General features: G+C 35.3%; 1 protein-coding gene across 3 annotated transcripts in view; it reads right to left on the bottom strand.

Annotated features, from left to right (window-relative positions):
• GHR (growth hormone receptor) overlaps nucleotides 1-24,164 on the bottom strand; it is a 691,384-nt gene that overhangs the window by 316,160 nt on the left and 351,060 nt on the right. For 2 of the 3 annotated variants that reach the window (XM_053701248.1, XM_053701249.1), the window contains one exon: nucleotides 18,275-18,355. The exons of the other annotated variant lie outside the window; for it this stretch is intronic. In XM_053701248.1, coding sequence (XP_053557223.1) covers nucleotides 18,275-18,355 — 81 coding nt within the window. The remainder of the gene's footprint in view (nucleotides 1-18,274; nucleotides 18,356-24,164) is intronic. 3 annotated transcript variants of the gene reach the window in all.

The following is a 24,164-nucleotide window of genomic DNA, read 5'->3' as shown; positions in this document are numbered from 1 at the left end:
GGTTTAAAACACACTTTAAAAAAAAAAAATTACAATGAAATATTTTGTATTTAACTGTCCCTTTAATTGATTCATTTTAAAAATTGTAATTTTGAAACACATTAAAAATAAAATAAATATATAAAAAAAGATGCAAAAACCAGAAGCCTGGATGGGATATATTCGTTTTCCATCTCTGAGCGACTGAATTTGGATCCTAGTCGCTTGCTTTCAAGTTGTTCAATTTTCTTGGATTGCTTCCGAGTTTGTTCTGTGACTGTCCTCGTCTGACCCAATCTGGCTACCGCAGAACCTAAATATATGAATCGGCACACGAGGGCAGTCCAGCACCAAACACTACACTGCTGTTTAATATACATTTTATGCTTACTTTTTGGATTTTAATGTATCTGCAAAAAAAAATAATAATAAATGAAAAATATTTCTTTCCACAACTTTATTTTAATTTTAAATATTTACTGATGAAATTATTTCCTCCTCATATTATGCAATGTTTTTTGCTTCTATTCAGTCAATAACTCTGTTTTAAAGTAAAAAAAAAAAACAGACCAAGTAAAATGCACTGTTCAGTATGGTCTGGCGGATGCAATTTCCTGCTTGGATACAAGTAGCAACCAATATGACTAAAAGTAATTTTCTGTGATCATACTGGCAGAAAAGAGGGGAAAAAATGATAAGAAGGAATCGGTGGCTGTCTCTTTTACTGCCTTAGAATCATGGTATAAAAATGATAACCACTTTTAAGCTCTCTTCAAAATTTAAAGGGACATGAAACTCATAGCAATTAAACCTGGTGTTGCAAAAGAAATGGTTTTAATTTAACATTGTCATTATGTCAGTAAACTTTACAATATATTGCAGGTATACTGCTTTCTGGTTCCATATTCCTAGTCAATTATTGTTGTGGCCAATGAGGGGCAGATGTGATCTGAGCAATCCAATCACTGCATAGAATGCTACAGTTTCATGTAAATAACCTAAGCAGTCCTTTCATTTAGGTAACTAACAGCTCTTTCTATCTGACTTAAATCAGTACATATTTAAACGGGACATAAAAGTCAAAATGAAGGTTAAAATACTTTTTAAAGGGACATGAAACCCAAATATTTTCTTTCATGATTCAGAAAGAGCATGCAATTTTAAACAACTTTCCATTTTACTTCTATTATTTAATTTGCTTCCTTCTCCTGTTATCCTTTGCTGAAATGTTTATCTTGGTAAACTCAGGAGCAGCAAAGAACCTAGGTTCTAGCTGCTGAATGGTGGCTGCATATATATACCGATTGTCATTGGCTGACCCATGTGTTCAGTTAAAAACCAGTACTGCATTGTTGCTCCTTCAACAAATGATAACAAAAGAACGAAGCCAATGTGAAAATAGAAGTAAACTGCAAAGCTTTTTTAAAATGGTATGTTCTACCTAAATCATGAAAGATTTTTTTGGGTTTCATGTCCCTTTAATTTACTTCTTTCACCAAACTCACTTTCTACTCTTGGCAACCTTTGTTGAAGGGCATACCTAGCAGGGCTCAAGAACAGCAATGCATCAGAAAATAGCTGATTATGGGTGGCTACACACATATATGTCTCTTGTCATTTACTCACACTATTTAAACCCCAGACAGACATGATTCGCTATAGCGAATCATGCCTGCCTTGCATTGCTAAATGCCGACCGCATACGCTGTCAGCATTTAACATTGCACAAACATTTTCACAAGAAATGCTTGTACAATACCGCCCCCTGCACATTTGTGGCCGCTAGCAGGGGGTGTCAATCAAGGTGGGGAACACTGCTTCTTAACTTCAGTCCCGGATCACCGGATACTTCTGGCGGATTAAGCTGCTTATTAAATCCGCCCCAATGTGTTTATCTATCTTCCTGTAGCGTGTTGCTGCTCTGGAACCAACTTCTTTCTTAAATGTCATGTCCCTTTAAAGCAAATATGTTTAGCTTTGTTATTATAGAAGCGCACCAGCATTTTCCTAAATTATGAAGTAAGTTTCACAAACATATGACTATATATAAAAACAGGAGATATGACTGAAGATTTGCATTACCATTTTGTTTAATAATGCATTTTTGAATGTTAGCCGCCTGGTTCACTCAAATCAAAAATAATTTGCAGAAACTTTGTATTAGTTGAGCCTTACAAATCAGGCATTAAGTCAATAATCCTGTTATAAATGAAGAGGTATTTAGTCCTTTAAAAATTCCGTTCACCTTATTAGCCTTAATCATCTTTAACTGGTATTTTGAAAGGCTCATGCATCACTCTGTAGTGAACAACATCTTAGTACGTCATTTGTGCACTCTCTGTACTTCATTTCATCTGACATTGTTTTGTGATTCCTAAATGGTTTGACAAAATATTTCCTCAATTTATTACTGCATTGCAAATGACCAGTGCACAAAATAATACTTCCAAAACATTGACAACTGTAAACAAGAATTTTTTATCACTTTTAGGGCTAGATTGCAAGTGGAGCGTTAAAGGATCTGAAAACATCTGAACACCACGAAAGTCCTCCTACTTCCTCATTCGGCATTCAACGAAAATGCTGAAAGTCTTATTTCATCCATTGTAAAAATGTAGCTGGAAAACTGCACTGTTGTGAACGTGTTTTGTCTTTGTGCAATTTCTATTACTTTAACTAGATTGGTCCTAGATATTGCCAGTTTTTTTTTAATTTTAATTTGCATATTTTAAAAACCTGTTATCTCGGTAGCAAACAAGATGGTATGGCAAACAGTGAAATCCTTGTAACAAAGTCTGTAAACCCAGTCATGATGTTTCAATCCCGTTGGAAATCCTGGCCACTAAGACGTGTTTCTGTTTGAAATTCCAGTCACAAAGACGTAATCCACTTTGAAATCTCATTAATGAAGACTGCAGTATTGAATCTGCCAATCACTACAATACAAGTGTGTATTAGAAACAAATATTTACAGAATGTGATTACTACACTCCATTTCTAGATATTGTGGTCGTGGTTTTTCTCTTTTTCTACAGATCCAGTTAATTGTACGGGATATCATTGATTGAATTCATATCTAAATCTGTGTCCTGCCCACTGCAGATGGACTATACAATGGCGAACAGAACTTTAATGAATCTAGATGACTGGTTTCCAAACCTGTCCTCAGGCTTCCCCAACAGGCCAGGTTTTCAGGATTACCTTGGATGAGAGCGGGAAAATTACCCTGTTTACTAATCAGCTGATTATTTCACCTGTGCTCTAGTTCAGATATCCTCAAAATGTGGCCTGTTAGGGAGGCCTGGTGACAGGTCTTAAAACCAGTAATCTAGATCATGTATAAATACAACTCAAAAATGTTGTCTGTAGTCATTGCACAGTGTCTTGCATTAGTGCAACATAATAGAATTAGTCCAACATTTTTTTGGAATACTTGCAAATATTTCATAAAAGTCAGTTTGGGATGTCCCTTTAGGTGTTGAATTTGTTAAAGGGACACTGAACACATTTTTTTATTTCATGATTCAGATAGAGCATGAAATTTTAAGCAACTTTCTAATTTACTCCTATTATCAAATTTTCTTCGTTCTCTTGCTATCTTTATTTTAAAAGCAGGAATGTAAATCTTAGCAGCCAGCCCATTTTAGGTTCAGCACCATGGATAGCGCTTGTTTATTGGAGGCTTACATTTACCCACCAATAAGCAAGCCTAATCCAGGTTCTCAACCAAAAATGGGCCAGCTCCTATGCATCAAATTCCTGCTTTTTAAATAAAGATAGCAAGAGAACAAAGAAAAATTGATAATAGGAGTAAATTAGAAAGTTGCTTAAAATTGCATGCTCTATCTGAATCACTAAAGAAAAAAATTTGGGTTAAGTGTCCCTTTAAAGGATTACTTTCTGTTATAATTTTTAAGCTAAACAACTAACATATTAAAGTTAATAAACATTAATTAAAACCTACTGACCTATATTTTCTCCAAAACGAAGTTTCATAACGTTCTAAAGGTTATACCTTTAATTCGCCAATGATGTCACGTTATCCTGCCCACTATTTTCAGCACTGCATGTTCAAAATACTTAAACAAATAACTTTGTGTTTAAAGCGCCATTTTGAAACCTAGGTATTGTAAACGGATTGGTACAGAACAAAGGATACCCACGGAGTGGGTTTGGAAAACAATTAAATTTGCAGACAAGATTTCTGATATACGGTAGAGATATGTTAATGAAATGCTATTGATAAAAAGCGTATTTGGGGTAGTTAGTTAGTAACAGGCATAGAAAATATTTACTTACAGTGGCCCTTTAAATGTAAAGGGATAGGAAACCCAAAGAATTGTATAATATATTTACAATATGCCATTAACATCTGTACAACATTTTTCTCTTCTACCTGTATTTTCTCTGCAAAAACCATTGTAAGGCTCAGTATGCGAGGTGTATAACCATGTTCTTCCTTGGTAGAACAATCATGGTGGCCCGTATACGCAGTTTCTGCTGATCGTGACCCAGGTCTCAAGTTTGTATTTAGGCGCATCATCAGCAGAGAGATTATGAAGTTGCTGAATATTCTGCGCATGCATGACTTGTGACATACAAAGATGGTGGACCTACCATTTTAGATCTAGGGCGCATGCAATATACCATAAAAATGTATGCGCATGAAATTTTTTAAATGAGGTCACATCATTAATATTATAATTATATTATGCCTACTGCTGCATGATTGGAGGATGTACTATTATAAACTTGGGGGGAAGTTCAGCCTATTTTTCTGGGCGGTCATTGGAGTGGATTTTTGGAGAAATAAATATAATAATTATATATATGTACAAGTTTAATTTTTACATAAGTGGATTTAGAAGTCTACATATTGTTGTTTTTAATACTATAATAAGATTTATAACCCTTTAACAAAACGTATTGTAATTGCATAGAGTGTTTAAATTTCATGAAAAAATAGGGCTTTTTTTCCCAGCAAGTTGAAAACCGCTTTTTTTCTAACGAAAACCCACCAGAAACAAATTGTCCAATAGATTTGAGTTGACCCCATAGTTATAAGAAACCAATAGGGCAATAATAAAATTAGAGCAAAACTTTGCCTTCACTGCAATGAAGTGCAGAATCACACAAATAAAAATGTAATTCTTTATTATGCCTTTAAACAAATAAAGTGGCACTGGCCTCTTTGTTCCTTATCCAGACATAGGTTTACACAGTGTGAACATAGGAAAATGCCCCCGTTTACATATTTTGGAGAGATGCAGTGCTGAATTTATGTGGGCTTTCTGCCAATTACCAGGGCCAAAATAAACTTAAGCTTAGTGTTGTGCTCCTGTTATTTATTTTACAGAAGAAATGTGCCCACATCAGGTACACCAGGACTATCCATCTGTCGTTAAAGGAACATGAAACCCAAATTGTTTCTCTCATGCTTTAGAAAGAGCATGCAATTTTAAACAACTTTCCAATTTACTTCTATTGTCTAATTTGCTGCATTCTCTTAATATTCTTTGTTGAAAAGCGTATCTAGATAGGCTTAGTAGCTGCTGATTGGTGGCTGCACACAGATGCCTTGTGTGATTGGCTCAGTCATGTGCATTGCGATTTATTCAACAAAGGATATCTAAAGAATGAAGCAAATTAGATAATATAAGTAAATTAGAATGTTGTTTAAAATTGCATTCTCTATCTGAATCATGAAAGAAATTTTGGGTTTCATGTCCCTTTAACAACGCAATTTACAATATACGTCGCCAGTCATTAAGGGTTTCCTTACTAATAATAGTGCGGATAACAACTCAAGCGGTACGGCGCTGGTCCTTAAGCGGTTAAGTAAAAGAGTAATTTTTATTCTATTTAGAGCTTATTTACAAATCAATAGTTTCTACATGGTTTACACTTTCATAGTTTATATGTAAAGTTATTTTTTTTCCAGGATCAATCCAGGAAAAGTTCAACAACAACAAAAAACACAGTATCATCTAAAACATTGCTCAGACTCTATCCATTACCTTCCTAGGCAATATGTAGCCACTAGATTGTGAATAAATAGCATAGATTGGCTTAAAGGGACATGAAACCCAAATTTTTTCTTTCATGATGCAGATAAAAAAATACAATTTTGAAAAACACTCCAATTTACTTATATTGTCTAATTTGCTTTATTCTTTAGATATCCTTTCTTTAAGAAATAGCAATGCACATGGGTGAACCAATTAGACAAGGCATCTATGTGCAGCCACCAATCAGCAGCTTAGCGGATTTAAAAAAAGATATCAACAAAGGATATCAAGAGAATGAAGCAAATTAGATAATAAAAAAGTTGTTTAAAATTACATGCTCTTTCTAAAAAATGAAAGAAAAAATGTGGGTTTCATGTCCCTTTAAGCACTACAGCTTAAGAAAGTTTCCAATTGACTTATATTATCAAATTTGCTTAGTTCCCATGATCTTCTTTGTTGAAGAGATACCTAGTTAGGTATCCAGAACACTACATGGTAGGAAATAGTGCTGCCATCTAGTGATCTTGAAATGTATAACATTCTTATAAAACTGCAGCGTAATAGTGTTCCAAAAATGGGTGGGCTCTTAAGCTTACTTCCCAGCTTTTCAATGAAAGATACCAAGAGAATGAAAAAACAATTGATAATAGAAGTAATTTAGAAAGTTGTTTAGAATTGAATGCTCTATTTGTATCATGAAAGAAAAAATGTGGGTTTCATATCCCTTTAAAACTTAAAAATGTATGTCTATAGATTTTATAAACTGGACTAGAAGTGATCTATTAAATAATGGTATTTACTTGTAGCTCCTATCTATCTATCTATCTATCTATCTATCTATCTATCTATCTATCTCCTGGAATTAAAATCCCTTTAATTTAGCAGAAAGAGAAATAGCATTTACACCAAACACATTTCACCTTTACTTGTGAGGCTCGTTAATTAATTAGACTTGATTATCAAAATATCAATTCAAACAACCTGATTAGTATGGCCATTAAAAATCAGCTGAGATTTGTTCAGTTGCAATATCTACAGTACCTCCCTCCTGTGAGAGATTCACACAGAAAAGATCTGCCTCTAACAACACTGCTCATATATTAGGTTTCATGGAAGTTGTTAAATCTAGCTGTTAATCCTTTATAGCACCTGGTCTTTTGCCAGTAATTAGAAGACAGCAATATTATATTTTCCCTTTTAAAAAACTGTTCCCTGTGTTTGTTTCTAGGTTGCATTCAGAAAAGATGTGATAAAAAAAATTATATTCACATTTAATAAGGTATGACTGGAATATTAAACATTAGTTATAAATAAATGGAGTGACTGTATTCCTTATATTGCATTATAGTTTTGTTTTTTTAAGTTGTTTGGAACTTGTTGCATTTGCACCTAAAAATCAACTTGTTTTCTGCAAGGTACCCACAAACATCATGGGCGAGATTACATATACGGAAACCTGTGCTGCCCGTAATTTCACTGAAAACAAGCACTGAAACCCGTAATTTTCACTGAAACAAGCACTGAAACCTGCGCCGCCCGTAATTTCACCTCGCACATCGGGGTATCCAATAAACCCTGCCGGCAGTCCATAAAGTATCGTAAGTTGGATAAACTAGCGATGTCCAGAAATGACCGTAAATACAAATTTTTGGAGTCGCCAGTGACTTACGGCACTTTAGAAACTGCCGGCGCCTAAGAAAAAAATGTAAAAACCCCTATATCCGCCATCAAACCCACATCGGAACTAATAATTAAAGTTTTAACCCCTAAACCGACAACCCCCCACAAGTTTGCAGCAATAAAGTAATAAAGTCCTGCCATATTATATGCAAAAAAAGAGAGGTACCTTAACCCATTTTGACAAAGTATGCCTGCTCCAACTCCTGTTCAAACTCTCAGTAGCAAAAAATATTAAAAACAAAAAAGAACGAAAAAACTAGTATATAATAATTTCACCAACAACATCTTTTATATATACAGGGAGTGCAGAATTAAAAGCCAAATGAGTATTTTGACCACATCATCCTCTTTATGCATGTTGTCTTACTCCAAGCTGTATAGGCTCGAAAGCCTACTACCAATTAAGCATATTAGGTGATGTGCATCTCTGTAATGAGAAGGGGTGTGGTCTAATGACATCAACACCCTATATCAGGTGTGCATAATTATTAGGCAACTTCCTTTCCTTTGGCAAAATGGGTCAAAAGAAGGACTTGACAGGCTCAGAAAAGTCAAAAATAGTGAGATATCTTGCAGAGGGATGCAGCACTCTTAAAATTGCAAAGCTTCTGAAGCGTGATCATCAAACAATCAAGCGTTTCATTCAAAATAGTCAACAGGGTCGCAAGAAGCGTGTGGAAAAACCAAGGCGCAAAATAACTGCCCATGAACTGAGAAAAGTCAAGCGTGCAGCTGCCAAGATGCCACTTGCCACCAGTTTGGCCATATTTCAGAGCTGCAACATCACTGGAGTGCCCAAAAGCACAAGGTGTGCAATACTCAGAGACATGGCCAAGGTAAGAAAGGCTGAAAGACGACCACCACTGAACAAGACACACAAGCTGAAACGTCAAGACTGGGCCAAGAAATATCTCAAGACTGATTTTTCTAAGGTTTTATGGACTGATGAAATGAGAGTGAGTCTTGATGGGCCAGATGGATGGGCCCGTGGCTGGATTGGTAAAGGGCAGAGAGCTCCAGTCCGACTCAGACGCCAGCAAGGTGGAGGTGGAGTACTGGTTTGGGCTGGTATCATCAAAGATGAGCTTGTGGGGCCTTTTCGGGTTGAGGATGGAGTCAAGCTCAACTCCCAGTCCTACTGCCAGTTTCTGGAAGACACCTTCTTCAAGCAGTGGTACAGGAAGAAGTCTGCATCCTTCAAGAAAAACATGATTTTCATGCAGGACAATGCTCCATCACACGCGTCCAAGTACTCCACAGCGTGGCTGGCAAGAAAGGGTATACAAGAAGAAAATCTAATGACATGGCCTCCTTGTTCACCTGATCTGAACCCCATTGAGAACCTGTGGTCCATCATCAAATGTGAGATTTACAAGGAGGGAAAACAGTACACCTCTCTGAACAGTGTCTGGGAGGCTGTGGTTGCTGCTGCACGCAATGTTGATGGTGAACAGATCAAAACACTGACAGAATCCATGGATGGCAGGCGTTTGAGTGTCCTTGCAAAGAAAGGTGGTTATATTGGTCACTGATTTGTTTTTGTTTTATTTTTGAATGTCAGAAATGTATATTTGTGAATGTTGAGATGTTATATTGGTTTCACTGGTAAAAATAAATAATTGAAATGGGTATATATTTGTTTTTTGTTAAGTTGCCTAATAATTATGCACAGTAATAGTCACCTGCACACACAGATATCCCCCTAAAATAGCTATAACTAAAAACAAACTAAAAACTACTTCCAAAACTATTCAGCTTTGATATTAATGAGTTTTTTGGGTTCATTGAGAACATGGTTGTTGTTCAATAATAAAATTAATCCTCAAAAATACAACTTGCTTAATAATTCTGCACTCCCTGTATATATATATATATATATATATATATATATATATATATATATATATATATATATATATATACATATATATACAGTATATAATCTTAAAAACAGGAGCACTTTAATTCATTAAAGTTTACAAAGACGCTTATTTTTTTAAGATACCTTTTGCGTTATGGTAAACATAACGCCGATCCTCCGCCCGCAGCTCGATGATGAATCCGGCTTCATCCAATTGTTGTGTGCCCCACAAGCTGGACGTCAATGGGGGCACACAACGATTGGAGGAAGCCGAATTCGTCATCAATCGGCAGGGGGAGGACCGGCGTTATGTTTACTATAACGCAATTGTTATTTTTTTTATATAAGAATTTTTGTAAACTTTATTTAATTAAAGTGCCACAGTTTTTATGATTTTTTGATCCTGGGCTTTAATTCATTAAAGATTACATTCACTTTAACAAAGTATTATCTTGTTTAACTCATCTAGTTTTCTCATTTATTTGATTCCAGAACATTTTTTTTTTCCATTAGAAAAAACATGGATATCTGAGGCTTAAAATCAACACAACAAAACGAGGCTGGTGGTTGCTAAAAGGTGATCATTATTACTATGAGTCATCCTTCACTCAAGTGGTTCAATGTAATCTATCTTTAAATATAATCATGATACCATTTATCAATGCATTTTACATTCTATGACAAAGATTACAGAAATACAGAAACACAGGTTTTGACAGTAGAAAGAACATGTTTCCGCTCTGCTTATTTTCCATACTCAAATGCATGCTTCCTTCCATATCATAAGTGTAGGGTTTAAACAGACATTAGACCCAACATTTAAAGGGACAGTCTAGTCAACATTAAACTCTCATGATTCAGATAGGGCATGCAATTTTAAACAACTTTCCAATTTACTTTTATAATTAAATTTGCTTTGTTCTTTTGGTATTCTTTGTGGAAAGCTAAACATAGGTAGGATCATTTGCTAATTTCTAAGCCGTTTATCTGCCTTATCTCAGGGCATTTTGACAGCTTTTGACAGCTAGACAGTGCTAGTTCACGGGTGTCATATAGATAACATTGTGCCCACTCCCGTGGAGCTATTTAAGAGTCAGCACAGATTGGCTAAAATGCAAGTCCGTCAAAAGAATTGAGATAAGGGGGCAGCCTGCTAAGGCTTAGAAACAAGGTAATCATAGAGGTAAAAAGTGTATTAATACAACAGTGTTGGTTATGCAATCCTGGGTAATGGGTAATAAAGGGATTATCTATCTTTTTAAACAAGAAAAATTCTGGAGTAGACTGTCCCTTTAATCTCCCTGAAAAATGCTGAATTAAAGGGACAGAACAGTCAAAATGAAACTTGTTGGAGTCAGATAGAGACTGTCATTTTAAGACACCTAAAAATTCCCTGACAAATGCTGAATTAAAGGGACAGAAAAGTCAAAATGAAACTTGCTAGAGTCAAATAGAGACTGTCATTTTATAACACTTAAAAAATCCTTCTATTTTACTTTCTTTGCATGGTATCCTTTGTTGAAAAATAATATGTATATGTCCTACACTAATGAGAGCTAGCTCATGATTGGCGGTTACACGCATTTGTCTTTTGTCATTGGCTCATCAGATGTGTTCAGCTAGTTGCCAGCTAGTTTTGCAGGGGTTAAACACATAGTTATATAGTAACAAAGCAATAATAAAATGCTCTTACATGTTACAGCATTTTCTTTTTGCACTTTTATGTCTCTTCAAGGGAAATAAAATAACAATATACAGTCATTATTTACTTTGCCTGCTCCTACTGTAAAGATTATTTTTTTTAATATTGTTCTAATTTAACTCCCTCCAACGAGGCTGCAGTGTCTCCATCACACTTAAAGGGACATAGAACACAACATTAAAGGGACACTAAACCCAAACATTTTCTTTCATGATTCAGATAGAGAATACAATTTTAAACAACATTCCAATTTACTTCTATTATTTAATTTGCTTCCTTCTTTAGCTATTCTTTGTTGAAGTAATAGCAATGCATATGGGTGAGCCAATCACATGAGGCATCTATCGGCAGCAACCAATCAGCAGCTACTGAGCCTATCTAGATATGCTTTTCAGCAAAGAATAACAAGAGAATGAAGCAAGTTAGATAATAGAAGTAAATTAGAAAGTTGTTTAAAATTACATGCTCTTTCTAAATCATGAAAGAAAAATATGTGGGTTTCATGTCCCTTTAAACGCTCATGATTCAAAGTGTAAAATTATTTTTTTTGTATCACATTATAACCCCTCCCCCTAAACCATTTTGTAGAAAGTATTATTTTAAAAATAGAGAAGTTGATATGGACACTTTATATTGTTGGTTTGGTTATCGTTGAGAATAACTGGATCTCTGCTCATATCACTGATTCCTACAATATATTTAAAATGTTTTTTTTTTTTAAATATATTTTGTGGAATATAAACACCTTTGTATGTATCGTATACAGCTTCTTCTGACTTGAATTGATTGAGAAAGAAAAAATGTGTTTTATGATTTGCAGCTGCAAAGAGAAGCTAAAGCAACAATTTTCCTGCATTGCTTAGAGATGAAATATAATTCATTGGATAAACTAACATTTCTGACATGAACTGATGTATTTATAATGTTGCTGTATGCTGAGAACTTGTTTAAGAAAGTAAAAAAACTGCTGTAGCTGTGAAACTATGATCTCAATCCATTTATTGAGAAATCTCACGTACAGCCAGACAAACTTAACAAGGTACATTGCCTGCACTGACGTGTTTCGCACACATGGGCTTCCTCAGAGACCCTAGTTGATCTGTGTAATGCACTCATAAAAAGATGAAGCAACCACAATAAGGTAACTGGCATTGGTATAAACGTAATAAAAGGGATAAAACCTACTAATTACCTTCTAAATATTATTGACAAAATAAATGCAATAACAATTATAGATCTTTGTGGCTATTATATTATTCTATAGAACCCCCCCCAATAAACGTTTAAACATAAAGGGCGAGGTTACAAGTGGAGCACTAAATATCCCTTTTCTGAAACCGATATTTGCGCTCCACTGTGTAATACCAGTGCACGCTAATGTGCGCTGCTATTACAAGTTTTCAGCAATGTGAACGTGAGTTCGCGTTTGCATTGCTGAGAAGCATTGAGCTAAAGAAAATGCACTTCTATAGGCTCCTATGGAAGCCTCGTTCTGATGCCGATATTTGCACTCCACTCAGTAATACCAGCGCACACAAAATGTGCACTGGTATTACAACTTAAGCGCAATTGCCTGGAAGCCTTGCGCTTCCAAAGGCTACAATGGGAGCCTCATTCTCATGCTGTGAGACACGGCAAAGTACCTAGCGCAGCGCAGGGGGTAAGTTGTGCAGCAAATTTAAAATATATATGTATATGAATATATATAAGGTGCGTGAAAGGGTGAACCAGCATAATAGCAGTATCAGAACTGAGCAGTTAGATGCACCAGTGGCGGACAATTTTATAACAGCAGGCCATAGCCTTAGCCAAATAAATAAGGTTTCAAATAATAGAACAGGTGCAAAAGCCTAGGAGAGGTGGATATCGATGAATTAGGAACTATGATGCCAGGTGGTATGAACAGGGAAATGGACTGGACGGTTTTTAATTGACTAAGCTTAAATGGAATAGAAATAGCATTAACATGAATATGTTACCTTTCTGCGCCATTTTTCAAATATATATTTGACTTGAATAAAATTAAAATATATGTGAATTATGTACTGTGATTATAAGTATACAAAGGAGCAAGATGTATATATTGTGGGAATAATGTCCAAACTGGCTAGATTAAATAACAAAGAATATTGAGTCTTTAACACTAGGGGGAGCTATGTACAGGTGTGTGTTCACCTGATGTCATTAGGGGTGTATTTTTTTAGGTATATAATGTGGATTTGTACTGTTGTATCCTTATACATGACTAAGGACTGAGATCTGAAACGTTGTATGTTTGATTTGGCTCAATAAATCCTTTTAAAGTAACGGTGCTGCACTGCTGCAACTTTCACTGTTTTGCTATTGTTTGGGGTTTTGGTATGGATGCTAGCAGCTTGCATGTATCTGCAAGCTGAGTTTGTTTTACATATATATTTATGTGTTTATATGTGTATATGTTACCGCTAAAGTGCGGAATCAGTTAATGTGCACATTACCTAGGTAATCTGCAGATTAACTGATTTGCTCAGTTAAAGTGCGGAATCCGCACTTTAACTAGGTAATGTGCACATTAACGGCTTCAGTGTCATTAAAGTGCATATTTTTGAGAGGGGTGGAGGTTTGATACACCTGCATAGCCTGCAGAATCTTGCTGTTTTTCTGTTGATCAACCTGAGGTGAAATCATTCTCACCTGAGCTGGAACATTTTCTTGGTCGTTATTGGCCTGCGGCTATACCGCATTCTGCCTGACAGTCTATGCTAAGAAGTGAGATAGCAGGAAACACAAACATAATACTGAGCTTAAGGCAGCTGAGCGCAGGAGACCGGCTACTGTTATCCGCTTCCTTGGCTGCTACGATACACAAAAAAAAACTGGAAAGGATACTGCAAGTGACGTGCTCACAGAGTACAATAATTCTGAGGTGGTACGGCTGACACATTTTCTCTGGGTATAAAGTATGGTAAATAGAGGCACACTTAAAGAGGGGATCTTAGTACCACTAAACAATATAAGGAAATGTGCTTGGCAGCGTTGATATAAATGTATGGGACATTTCTGGACTAACTTGAAGCTACATGGGGAATTGTTAACAGAATGTTCCGATTTCGGCCGAGGGCAGATACGCTCCAGAGTGCTCTGTTCTAATCAGAACCTCTGGCGCCGCAACTGCCTCTGGGAACCTTACCATGGGTCCCAGACCGCACGTCTTGAAATTCTCTGTCTGGGAAATTATCTATCTATCGAGTCTATCTATTTAATATAGATTTGATAGATAGATAGATAGATAGATAGATAGATAGATAATTTTCCAGACAGAGAATTTCAAGACGTGCGGGCTGTGACCCATGGTAAGGTTCCCAGAGGCAGTTGCGGCGCCCGAGGCTCTGATTAGAACAGAGCACTCTGGAGCGTATCTGCCCTCGGCCGAAATCGGAACATTCTGTTCTTTATTTATTACATTCTTCGGCTTCTTTTTCAATAAACAGTTTACATGAGAGAAACAAACCGCGAAACAAACTTTTCTAAAAAGCTTAATTGCTTTTTTTTTTTTGCACTTTAACTAGTGCCTAGGAGGTAATGTGAGAAATGAAACAATTTTTCTGCACTATAACTGATCACCCTAGTTAATCTGCAGATTAACTAGGTAATGTGCACATTAACTGATTTCTGCACTTTAACTGTAACATATATACACATATTAATACACATATATATGTACATAAATATTTACATATATAGTTACAGTTTTAAACACAGTCCCCATGGACTGCTATGTAAAGGCACTTTTAAGTGTCAGATTTTTTTTTTCTAATTCCCCACATCCGCTCACTTTTTAACCTCTTATAACTGCTTTGTGCAGTTTTTTTTTTTTTTTTTTTAAAAAAAAGATGGTCATATGTTTTATTTTAATAAAAGAACTGTACACATTATTTGGGGGGGGGGGGGGCAATTGGGAACATTTTTTTAATTAACCAGAGGTCTGACCTCTTTTAATTGCACTAAGTGTTACCGCAAATTTGCGGTAACATTAACCAGCCACTTGTAATGGCTGGTTATTTAACATGTTCCCGTAAACAGGCAAATTTGAAACTTTACTGGCGCATGTTAAAATAGCACTCCACTTGTAATCTAGCCCTTTATGTTAAATATTCATTTAGATGGTGTTTGGCAATTGCACTTTCTTGTCTTGTTGACATGGCAATCTAATTGTAGCTTATTCAACTTCCAGTGTGTGATGAAATAGCCCTAAACACATAATTAGATAGATTTAAATTACATGTTGAATTAGTGTAATTTTCCCATTGCTTTGAAAATCTAAGTTTAATTGTAATCGTTTTAAAGTTTAATGGCATCAATAACCACTCTCAAAATATCACACTTTTCAGTGAGATGTAAAACTTCAGCCAGCCAAACCCGTGACATTCAGATGGAAGCATGACAGACCAATTAGAGTTAGCTAAATGATTTCATAGGGTGAAGAGGGATACACAGTCACATCCTCTTCGTTGTGAAACATATTTTATTACCTAATTTATGCAACAAAGTATTATAGCATAACATACACACACAAGACTATAAGTGTAAAAAATGAATTGTTTCGACACTAATTACGAACACAAAATAAAGCCATTTTAATACTGGTTTCTTGGCTAATTTTCTGTATTCCAAAATATTTTTCAGCTAAACATCTAAAAAATATTAATATTAATTATCCTAGCTTGAATATTATTCCCAGAGGCCAGCTATATAACATTCACATGTCTAGTGTATAGACGCAGTGTAGATTTGTGGCATTACTATAAATTAAATAGACATTAAACTGCTGGGTACAATAACAGTAGTATGGTTACTATTCATTATCCTATTTAGTTTTTTTTTCTCCTGTGCTTGCAGCTCTCTTAAAACCCATTCTCTCATTTTTATTTGTATTGTTTTACCTTATACAAGTGCCATTTAGTTACAGTTCTTCATCTTCACACTGGGTGCTGCCATCTTGGATTTTAAGTATTCTTGCACCTGGTGAAGTGGTGCACAGTCACAGAATAGTGATACTGTTGTCTTCTTGACAAGCCATATAGTGCACTTCACTATAGCGCGCACAATGCAGAGAGGGAGCTATATGCTTTTGCAGTGGCTGTATTTCTCTATATTATTCCTGAGGAATTTTTTTCTATAATTGCTGTGTAACTTTTAAAATGTATTAAAAAAGCTTCAGCTTTCCATTGTGCAAGGTAAGCCAAAGTGCAATCACTGATCTGTGAAAGCTCACGGCTTCTGTCACAGGGGGTGACAATATGTGTGCTCTAAAATGGTGTTGCCCATTATAAAAATTCTGTACTTGCTTAAAATAACAACTTTGAGGAGACAGAAGTACAGAAAAAAAAAACAATAGCATGACGAATAGTAACCATGTTACTGTAGTTGTAGCCAGCAGTGTCATGTCCCTTTAAGTAAAAAAATTTTTTTTTAAAAAATGCCTGCCCAACTCATCCACTGGAACGCTCAGTGACTGCAAGGGATTGGAAACCAATCAAACATTTTAAAGCCAGATTACAAGTGGAACGCTAAATATCGCTTTTGAGAAAGAGATATTAGCGCTCCACTGATTAATACAAGCGCACACTAATATGCGCTGGTATTACAAGTTGAGCGCACTTCTATAGGCTTCAATGGGAGCCTTGTTCTTATGCCGTGAGACACGGCATGAGAACCTAGCACGGCGAAGGAGGTAAGTAGCGCAGCGATAGGCAGCAATTTTAAATATATATGTATTTGATTATATACATATATATTTACGTGTTTATTTGTATATATACAAACATAGTAAGACATAAATATATATTATATAAGCATATACATATATATTTACATGGAACACACAGTTCCCATAGACTGCAATGCAAAAGCACCCGACACATGGCAGCCAGAAATCTTGCTGACTGATCAAAAACTTATTTCACTCATTAAAATGCAAATCAATTTATAACTTTTTTTTAAATGCGTTTTCTGGATTTTTTTGTTGTTATTGTGTCTCTCACTGTTTAAATAAACCTACCATTAAAATTATAGAATGATTATTTATTTGTCAGTGGGCAAACGTACAAAATCAGCAGGGGATCAAATAATGTTTTCCCTCACTGTATTAGTATATACTTAGAAATGATTACATCATTTATATATGGACTGTCACATACTGATTTTTCTGTGTACTGTACTGTATAGTATCAGTACAAGTTGTCATTAGATGTCCCAATGACTTTGCAGTATCATAGCTAATAATTAGTTGTATTATCAGTTAATTAAAAAAAAAAAATAATTTCTTGAATTCTATTAGCTATTTTCAGTCAATTTTTCCCCCCAAAACTAAACTAGTGATTTAGATAGGGCATGCAATTTTAAACAATTTTGCAATTAACTTGTATCATTTCTAAGCCCTTGAAGGCCACCTCTTTTCTCAATGCATTTCGAGAGTTTTTCCACAGCTAGACCCCGCTAGTTCATGTGTGTCATATAGATGACGTGCTCAATCCTGTGGAGTTATTTATGAGTCAGCACTGCTTGGCTAAAATGCAAATGTGATCAGGAGGCTGTCAGGAGATGCTTAGATACAAGGTAATTACAGAGGTAAAAAGTGTATTAATATTACAGTGTTGGTTATGCAAAACTGGGGAATGGATAATAAAAGAATTATCTATCTTTTTAAACAATAAACATTATGGAGTAGACTGTCCATTTAAGGGATGATTTACCATCTATCTCCCATACTTCAGATATGTGAACAAGCGGAAGGTACGATATTTGCCTCATTTTGCTCGTTCTATTATGGACACCTTTGCTTCCCTATATTCTCAAATATATCAAAAAAATGTTTGCAGGATTTTTTTTCCCAAAAATAAATAAATACAAATGCATTAGTTTAAAAAAAAAAAAGGAATTTTCAGTAAGAAGGAACCACAAGAATATTATTTGTCTATGGCTTCCATGATATAAATCTGCATAAAGATTTTCCACCAATACTAATACAACAGGCTATAAATATATTGTTATACCAAAACTCACCCTCTTTAGTAGAATGGGAGGCGTCCATGCACACAAGGGCCACTGTAACCAAAAGAAACCAGAAAGCCATAGCTCTAGAACCTGCAGAAAAAAACAAAGTGCAACAGCTCAATGAAAATCATTTATTTTGTTAAACATTCATCTATAAAGACGTTGAAGAAAACTTTCACACTTTTATCAATAAACATTATAAAAAAGCATATTGCATATAAAGAAAACTTGGCAATTAAAGGCCCAGTAAAGTCAAAAACATAATATGTAATTTTAAACAACTTTCCAATTTACTTTTATTATTTAATTTGCTTTGTTCATTTAGTAGCCTTTGCTGAAAAGAATACCTAGGTAGGCTCAGGATCAGTAGTGCACTACTGGGAGCTAGCTGCTAATTGGTGGCACTGGCAGCACATATAGGCCTCTTGTGATTGGCTCACCAGATGTGTTCACCTAGCGCCCAGTAGTGTATTGATGCTCCTTCAACAAATGATACCAAGAGAATGAAGCAAATGTGATAATAGAAATACATTGGAAAGTTTTATTTTAAAATGTCATGCTATATCTGAATTATGAAAGAAAAATGTGGGGTTTCATGTCTCTTTAAACATTATACAATCTGTTTAGCATTAAGAAAGGTTACATGATGAATGATATTTTTAAAAGAAAGAGTAGCCTTGGGATAATATCCACATATTACAAGTTATATTAGTTGTTTAAATAATGAAAAAATAGAGCCAAAGATTTAATGTCCATAAAACAATGGAAGCCACCATGTTGCAACCTAGGTTTCTCTGCTGAGCCCAGTTAGAGACAGTTATAAATAGGCCATTGGAGTGTGTAACCAATGTCAATATGGGATATAGAGACACTAAATTGAAACCCATCATTTTTAGAACTAAATTACAAGAAAAGGGAACAAAATAAATAATGAATATATATATATATATATGTACTGTATATATATATATATATATATATATATATATATATATATATTGCAAAGTCTTTTTGTTTTTATTCTACAAATAGCTCTATAGTATAAGGGCTAACTCCTATAAGCATGAAAATACATATTGGTTTAGTCAGCACAGATTTTTCTTTCCTCAAAGCGCAAAAACGTGATAAATGTTGAAATATTCTGTTTTAGATGCACTCGATAAAAAAGCTTTAAATAACTGAAACATATATGAGATCTAAGCTAAGAAATAAATGTAAGATTTAACAACATCAGGGAACTAGGCTGTTGCAGACACTGCTGTATGCGCTAATTTAAGATCCAAGATAATTCATGTATTTATCAATATATTTATCTTCCTAAGGAAATTAAACAGTAAATGAATCTCACAGCGCAGAGACTATTTTTCTAGTTTATGGGCAGTGCATGAATTCCCCTCTACAGTATATGCACCGGTGATTTTTCACAAGGGTGAGTTATAGGGATGTTTTTATAATTTATTGTGCATATATCCATTTTTCTTTCTTTCTTTTTTTTTTTTTGTATGACTTTACCTCTGTTTCTCCAAAGTTAAAACAAGCAACAATTTATGGTAACGAGTATAGAGCTTTAGGGAAGAAAATCATTTACTTCAGATTTAAAGTAGAACTAAAGATTTATGATACCCTTCTAATGATAGTTACAGTTTTTTCTAAATAACTCAATAGGGAGAAATAAAACAGATAATTCAAACCTACCTCGGTATGGGTTTCAACAAAAGATATGAAAGTAAAAAGTTGTTTTAAAAGAAAGATAATCCCTGTATTACCCATTCCCCAGTTTTGCATAACCAACACAGTTATATTAATATACTTTTTATACTTTTTACCTCTGTAATTACCTTGTATCTAAGCCTCTGCAAACTGCCCCCTTATCTCAGTTCTTTTGACAAACTTGCATTTTAGCCAATCAGTGCTGTCTTATAAATAACTCCATGGGAGTCAGCACAATGTTACATTTATGACATGCATGAACTAGTGCTGTCTAGCTGTTAATAACTATCTATTAAGATAAGAGGTGGCCTTTAAGGGCTTAGAATTAAGCATATGTGCTTACTTAGGTTTAGCTTTCAACAAAGAATACACGAAAAAAAAGCAAATTTGATGATAAAAGTAAATAGGACAGTTGTTTAAAATTGCATGTCCTATCTGAATCATCAGAGTTTAATTTTGATTCAGAGCATAGAATTTAAAAGTTACAATTCACTTCTATTATCACATGTTCTTAATTATCTTTGTATCTTTTGTTGAAGGAGCAGCAATGCACTACAGAAAGCTAGGAGAACACACTTGGTGAGCCAATGACAAAAGGAATATATGTGCAGCAAATCAGCTCTCAATAGTGCATTTCTACTCATGAGCCTGCCTAGGAATGCTTTTTAACAGAAGATACCGACAGAATGAAGCTAAGTAGATAATCAAAATAATTTGGTGTTTAAAAAATCATATGCTCTTTCTGAATCATATTCCTTTAAGGTCTAATTAAAACAGCCTAAAATAAAGGAGGCATTAGATTGGAATTCTGGCTCAATGTTAAGTTTCAAGGTCATTATAAAATATATTGTGAACATTTTGAATGAAAACAATGCACTCATGCAGGAACAGAACTACACTGAATAGCAACTTCATACATTTACTTGTAAGCATAACATGATATTCCTCTATACAGATCCTTGTTTATAATACAGAAAAATAATGTCCCTGTACTTTCATACCATCCCTCCACAATGACTTACATGGAGGGATGGTATGAAAGTAAGAATGAAACCGTTAACTGTAGAATGCTGGAAGGAGATATGCAAATAGCAAATGGCCTCAATTATTTCTCCTGTACTGTCTCTACAAACAGCAAAATTACAAGTTTTGTGGTACTGCTATACCGCTGGAAAATTGGCCATTGTGCGGAATATGCAGGTCTTCCGTATTACAAGTCGCTGTGGTACAGCTATACCGCTAGCATTTTAGTCTTTACGCAACTCTCCATTCCGCACTCAAAAAATGGCTTTTGAGTGCAGGATTTTCATTGCGCCTGTATTACAGGTTGTGTGGTCCGCCTATAACGTTAACGTTATAGCTTATACTGCAGCAATCCATTCCGCTATCTGAGACCATTAGTTATGGATTGTTGCGAAACAAAAATGTTTTACAAAACTCATAACAAAAATGTTACAAAGTTCAATAACACAAATAAATTACACTATTAATCCGTAACCACCATACCCAGCATGGCAAATACTATAATAAACCTATTAACCCCTAAACCACTGCCTACCCACATCCCTACTACTATAATAAACCTATTAACCCCTAAACCGCAGGCCCCCACATGGCTACTACTATAATAAACCTATAAACTCCTAAACTGCCGGCCCCCCACATCGCTACTACTATAATAAATCTATTAAACCCAAAACCGCCGGTCCCCCACATAGCTACTACTAAAATAAATATTGTAACCCCTAAACCGCCGGCCCCCCACATCGATAATACTAAACTAAAACTGTTAACCCCTAAACTGCCGGCCCTCCACATCACAAAACACTAAATTAAACTATTAACCCCAAAACCTAAAAAACCCTTAACTTTAAATTAAAATTACATTATAACTACCTTAAAATAAATAAAAACTTACTTGTGAAATAAAAAGAAAACTAAGATTAAACTATAAATTAACCTAACTTTACTATTTAAAAGAAATTAAATAAACTAAAAATAAAAACCTAAATTACAATATTACGTCCTAAAATCCTAACACTACGAAAAAAACAAACCTAACATTACAAAAAACAAACACTAAATTACGAAAATTAAAAATAGTCTAACATTACAAAAAACAAAAGACAATAAAATTACGAAAAATAAAAAAACACGCCTAGATTTCGAGTTTGGCGGTAGCCGTCAAAACCAGCGTTAGAGGCTCCTAACGCTGGTTTTAGGCTACCGCCGGTATTTGGAGTCAGTCAGGAAAGGGTCTAACGCTCACTATCCAGCCGCGACTTTTCCATACCGCAGATCCCCTTACGTCAATTGCGTATCCTATCTTTTCAATGGGATCTTTCTAACTCCGGTATTTAGAGTCGTGGCTGAAGTGAGCGTTAGAATTCTAACGACAAAACTCCAGCCGCAGAAAAAAGTCAGTAGTTAAGAGCTTTCTGGGCTAACGCCAGTTTATAAAGCTCTTAACTACTGTGCTCTAAAGTACACTAACACCCATAAACTACCTATGTACCCCTAAACTGAGGCCCCCCACATCGCTGCCACTCTATAAAAAATTTTTAACCCCTAATCTTCCGCTCCGTACACTGCCGCCAACTACGTTATCCCTATGTAGCCCTAATCTGCTGTCCATAACACCGCCGACCCCTATATTATATTTATTAACCCCTAATCTGCCCCCCACAACGTCGCTGCCAGCTACCTACACTTATTAACCCCTAATCTGCCGTCCGCACGCCGCCGCCAGCTACATTATAGCTATGTACCCCTAATCTGCTGCCCCTAACACCGCCGACCCCTATATTATATTTATTAACCCCTAATCTGCCCCCTTCAACGTCGCCTCCACCTGCCTACACTTATTAACCCCTAATCTGCCGAGCGGACCGCACCGCTACTATAATAAAGTTATTAACCCCTAATCCGACCTCACTCCCGCCTCAATAACCCTATAATAAATAGTATTAACCCCTAATCTGCCCTCCCTAACAACGCCGACACCTAACTTCAAGTATTAACCCCTAATCTGCCGATCGGAGCTCACCGCTACTCTAATACATTTTTTAACCCCTAAAGCTAATTTTAACCCTAACCCTAACACCCCCCTAAGTTAAATATAATTTTATTCTAACTAAATAAATTAAATCTTATTAACTAAATTATTCCTATTTAAATCTAAATACTTACCTGTAAAATAAACCCTAATATAGCTACAACATAAATTATAATTATATTATAGCTATTTTAGGATTTATATTTATTTTACAGGTAACTTTGTATTTATTTTAACCAGGTACAATAGCTATTAAATAGTTAAGAACTATTAAATAGCTAAAATAATTACAAAATTACCTGTAAAATAAATCCTAACCTAAGTTACAATTAAACCTAACACTACACTATCAATAAATTAATTAAATAAACTACCTACAATTATCTACAATTAAACCTAACACTACACTAGCAATAAATTAATTAAATACAATTCCTACAAATAAATACAATTAAATAAACTAACTAAAGTACAAAAAATAAAAAAGAACTAAGTTACAAAAAATAAAAAAATATTTACAAACATTAGAAAAAAATTACAACAATTTTAAACTAATTACACCTACTCTAAGCCCCCTAATAAAATAACAAAGAACAAAGCCTCCCAAAATAAAAAAATGCCCTACCCTATTCTAAATTATAAAAGTTCAAAGCTCTTTTACCTTACCAGCCCTGAACAGGGCCCTTTGCGGGGCATGCCCCAAAGAATTCAGCTCTTTTGTCTGTAAAAAAAAACATACAATACCCCCCCACAACATTACAACCCACCACCCACATACCCCTAATCTAACCCAAACCCCCCTTAAATAAACCTAACACTAAGCCCCTGAAGATCTTCCTACCTTGTCTTCACCTCGCCGGATATCACACCGATCCGTCCTGGCTCCAAAATCTTCATCCAAGCCCAAGTGGGGGCTAGACATCCATCATCCGGCAGCTGAAGAGGTCCAGAAGAGGTTCCAAAGTCTTCATCCAATCCGGGAAGAAGAGGCGATCCGGACCGGCAACCATCTTGATCCAAGCGGCATCTTCTATCTTCATCCGATGAGGACCGGCTCCATCTTGAAGACCTCCACCGCGGACCCATCTTCTTCTTCCGACGACTTCCCGATGAATGACGGTTCCTTTAAGGGAC

Source organism: Bombina bombina, chromosome 2 (genome assembly GCF_027579735.1).
Source record: "Bombina bombina isolate aBomBom1 chromosome 2, aBomBom1.pri, whole genome shotgun sequence".
Lineage (NCBI taxonomy): Eukaryota > Metazoa > Chordata > Amphibia > Anura > Bombinatoridae > Bombina > Bombina bombina.
Note: the sequence above shows the minus strand (reverse complement) of the source record. Positions and strands in the feature narration are given on the sequence as shown.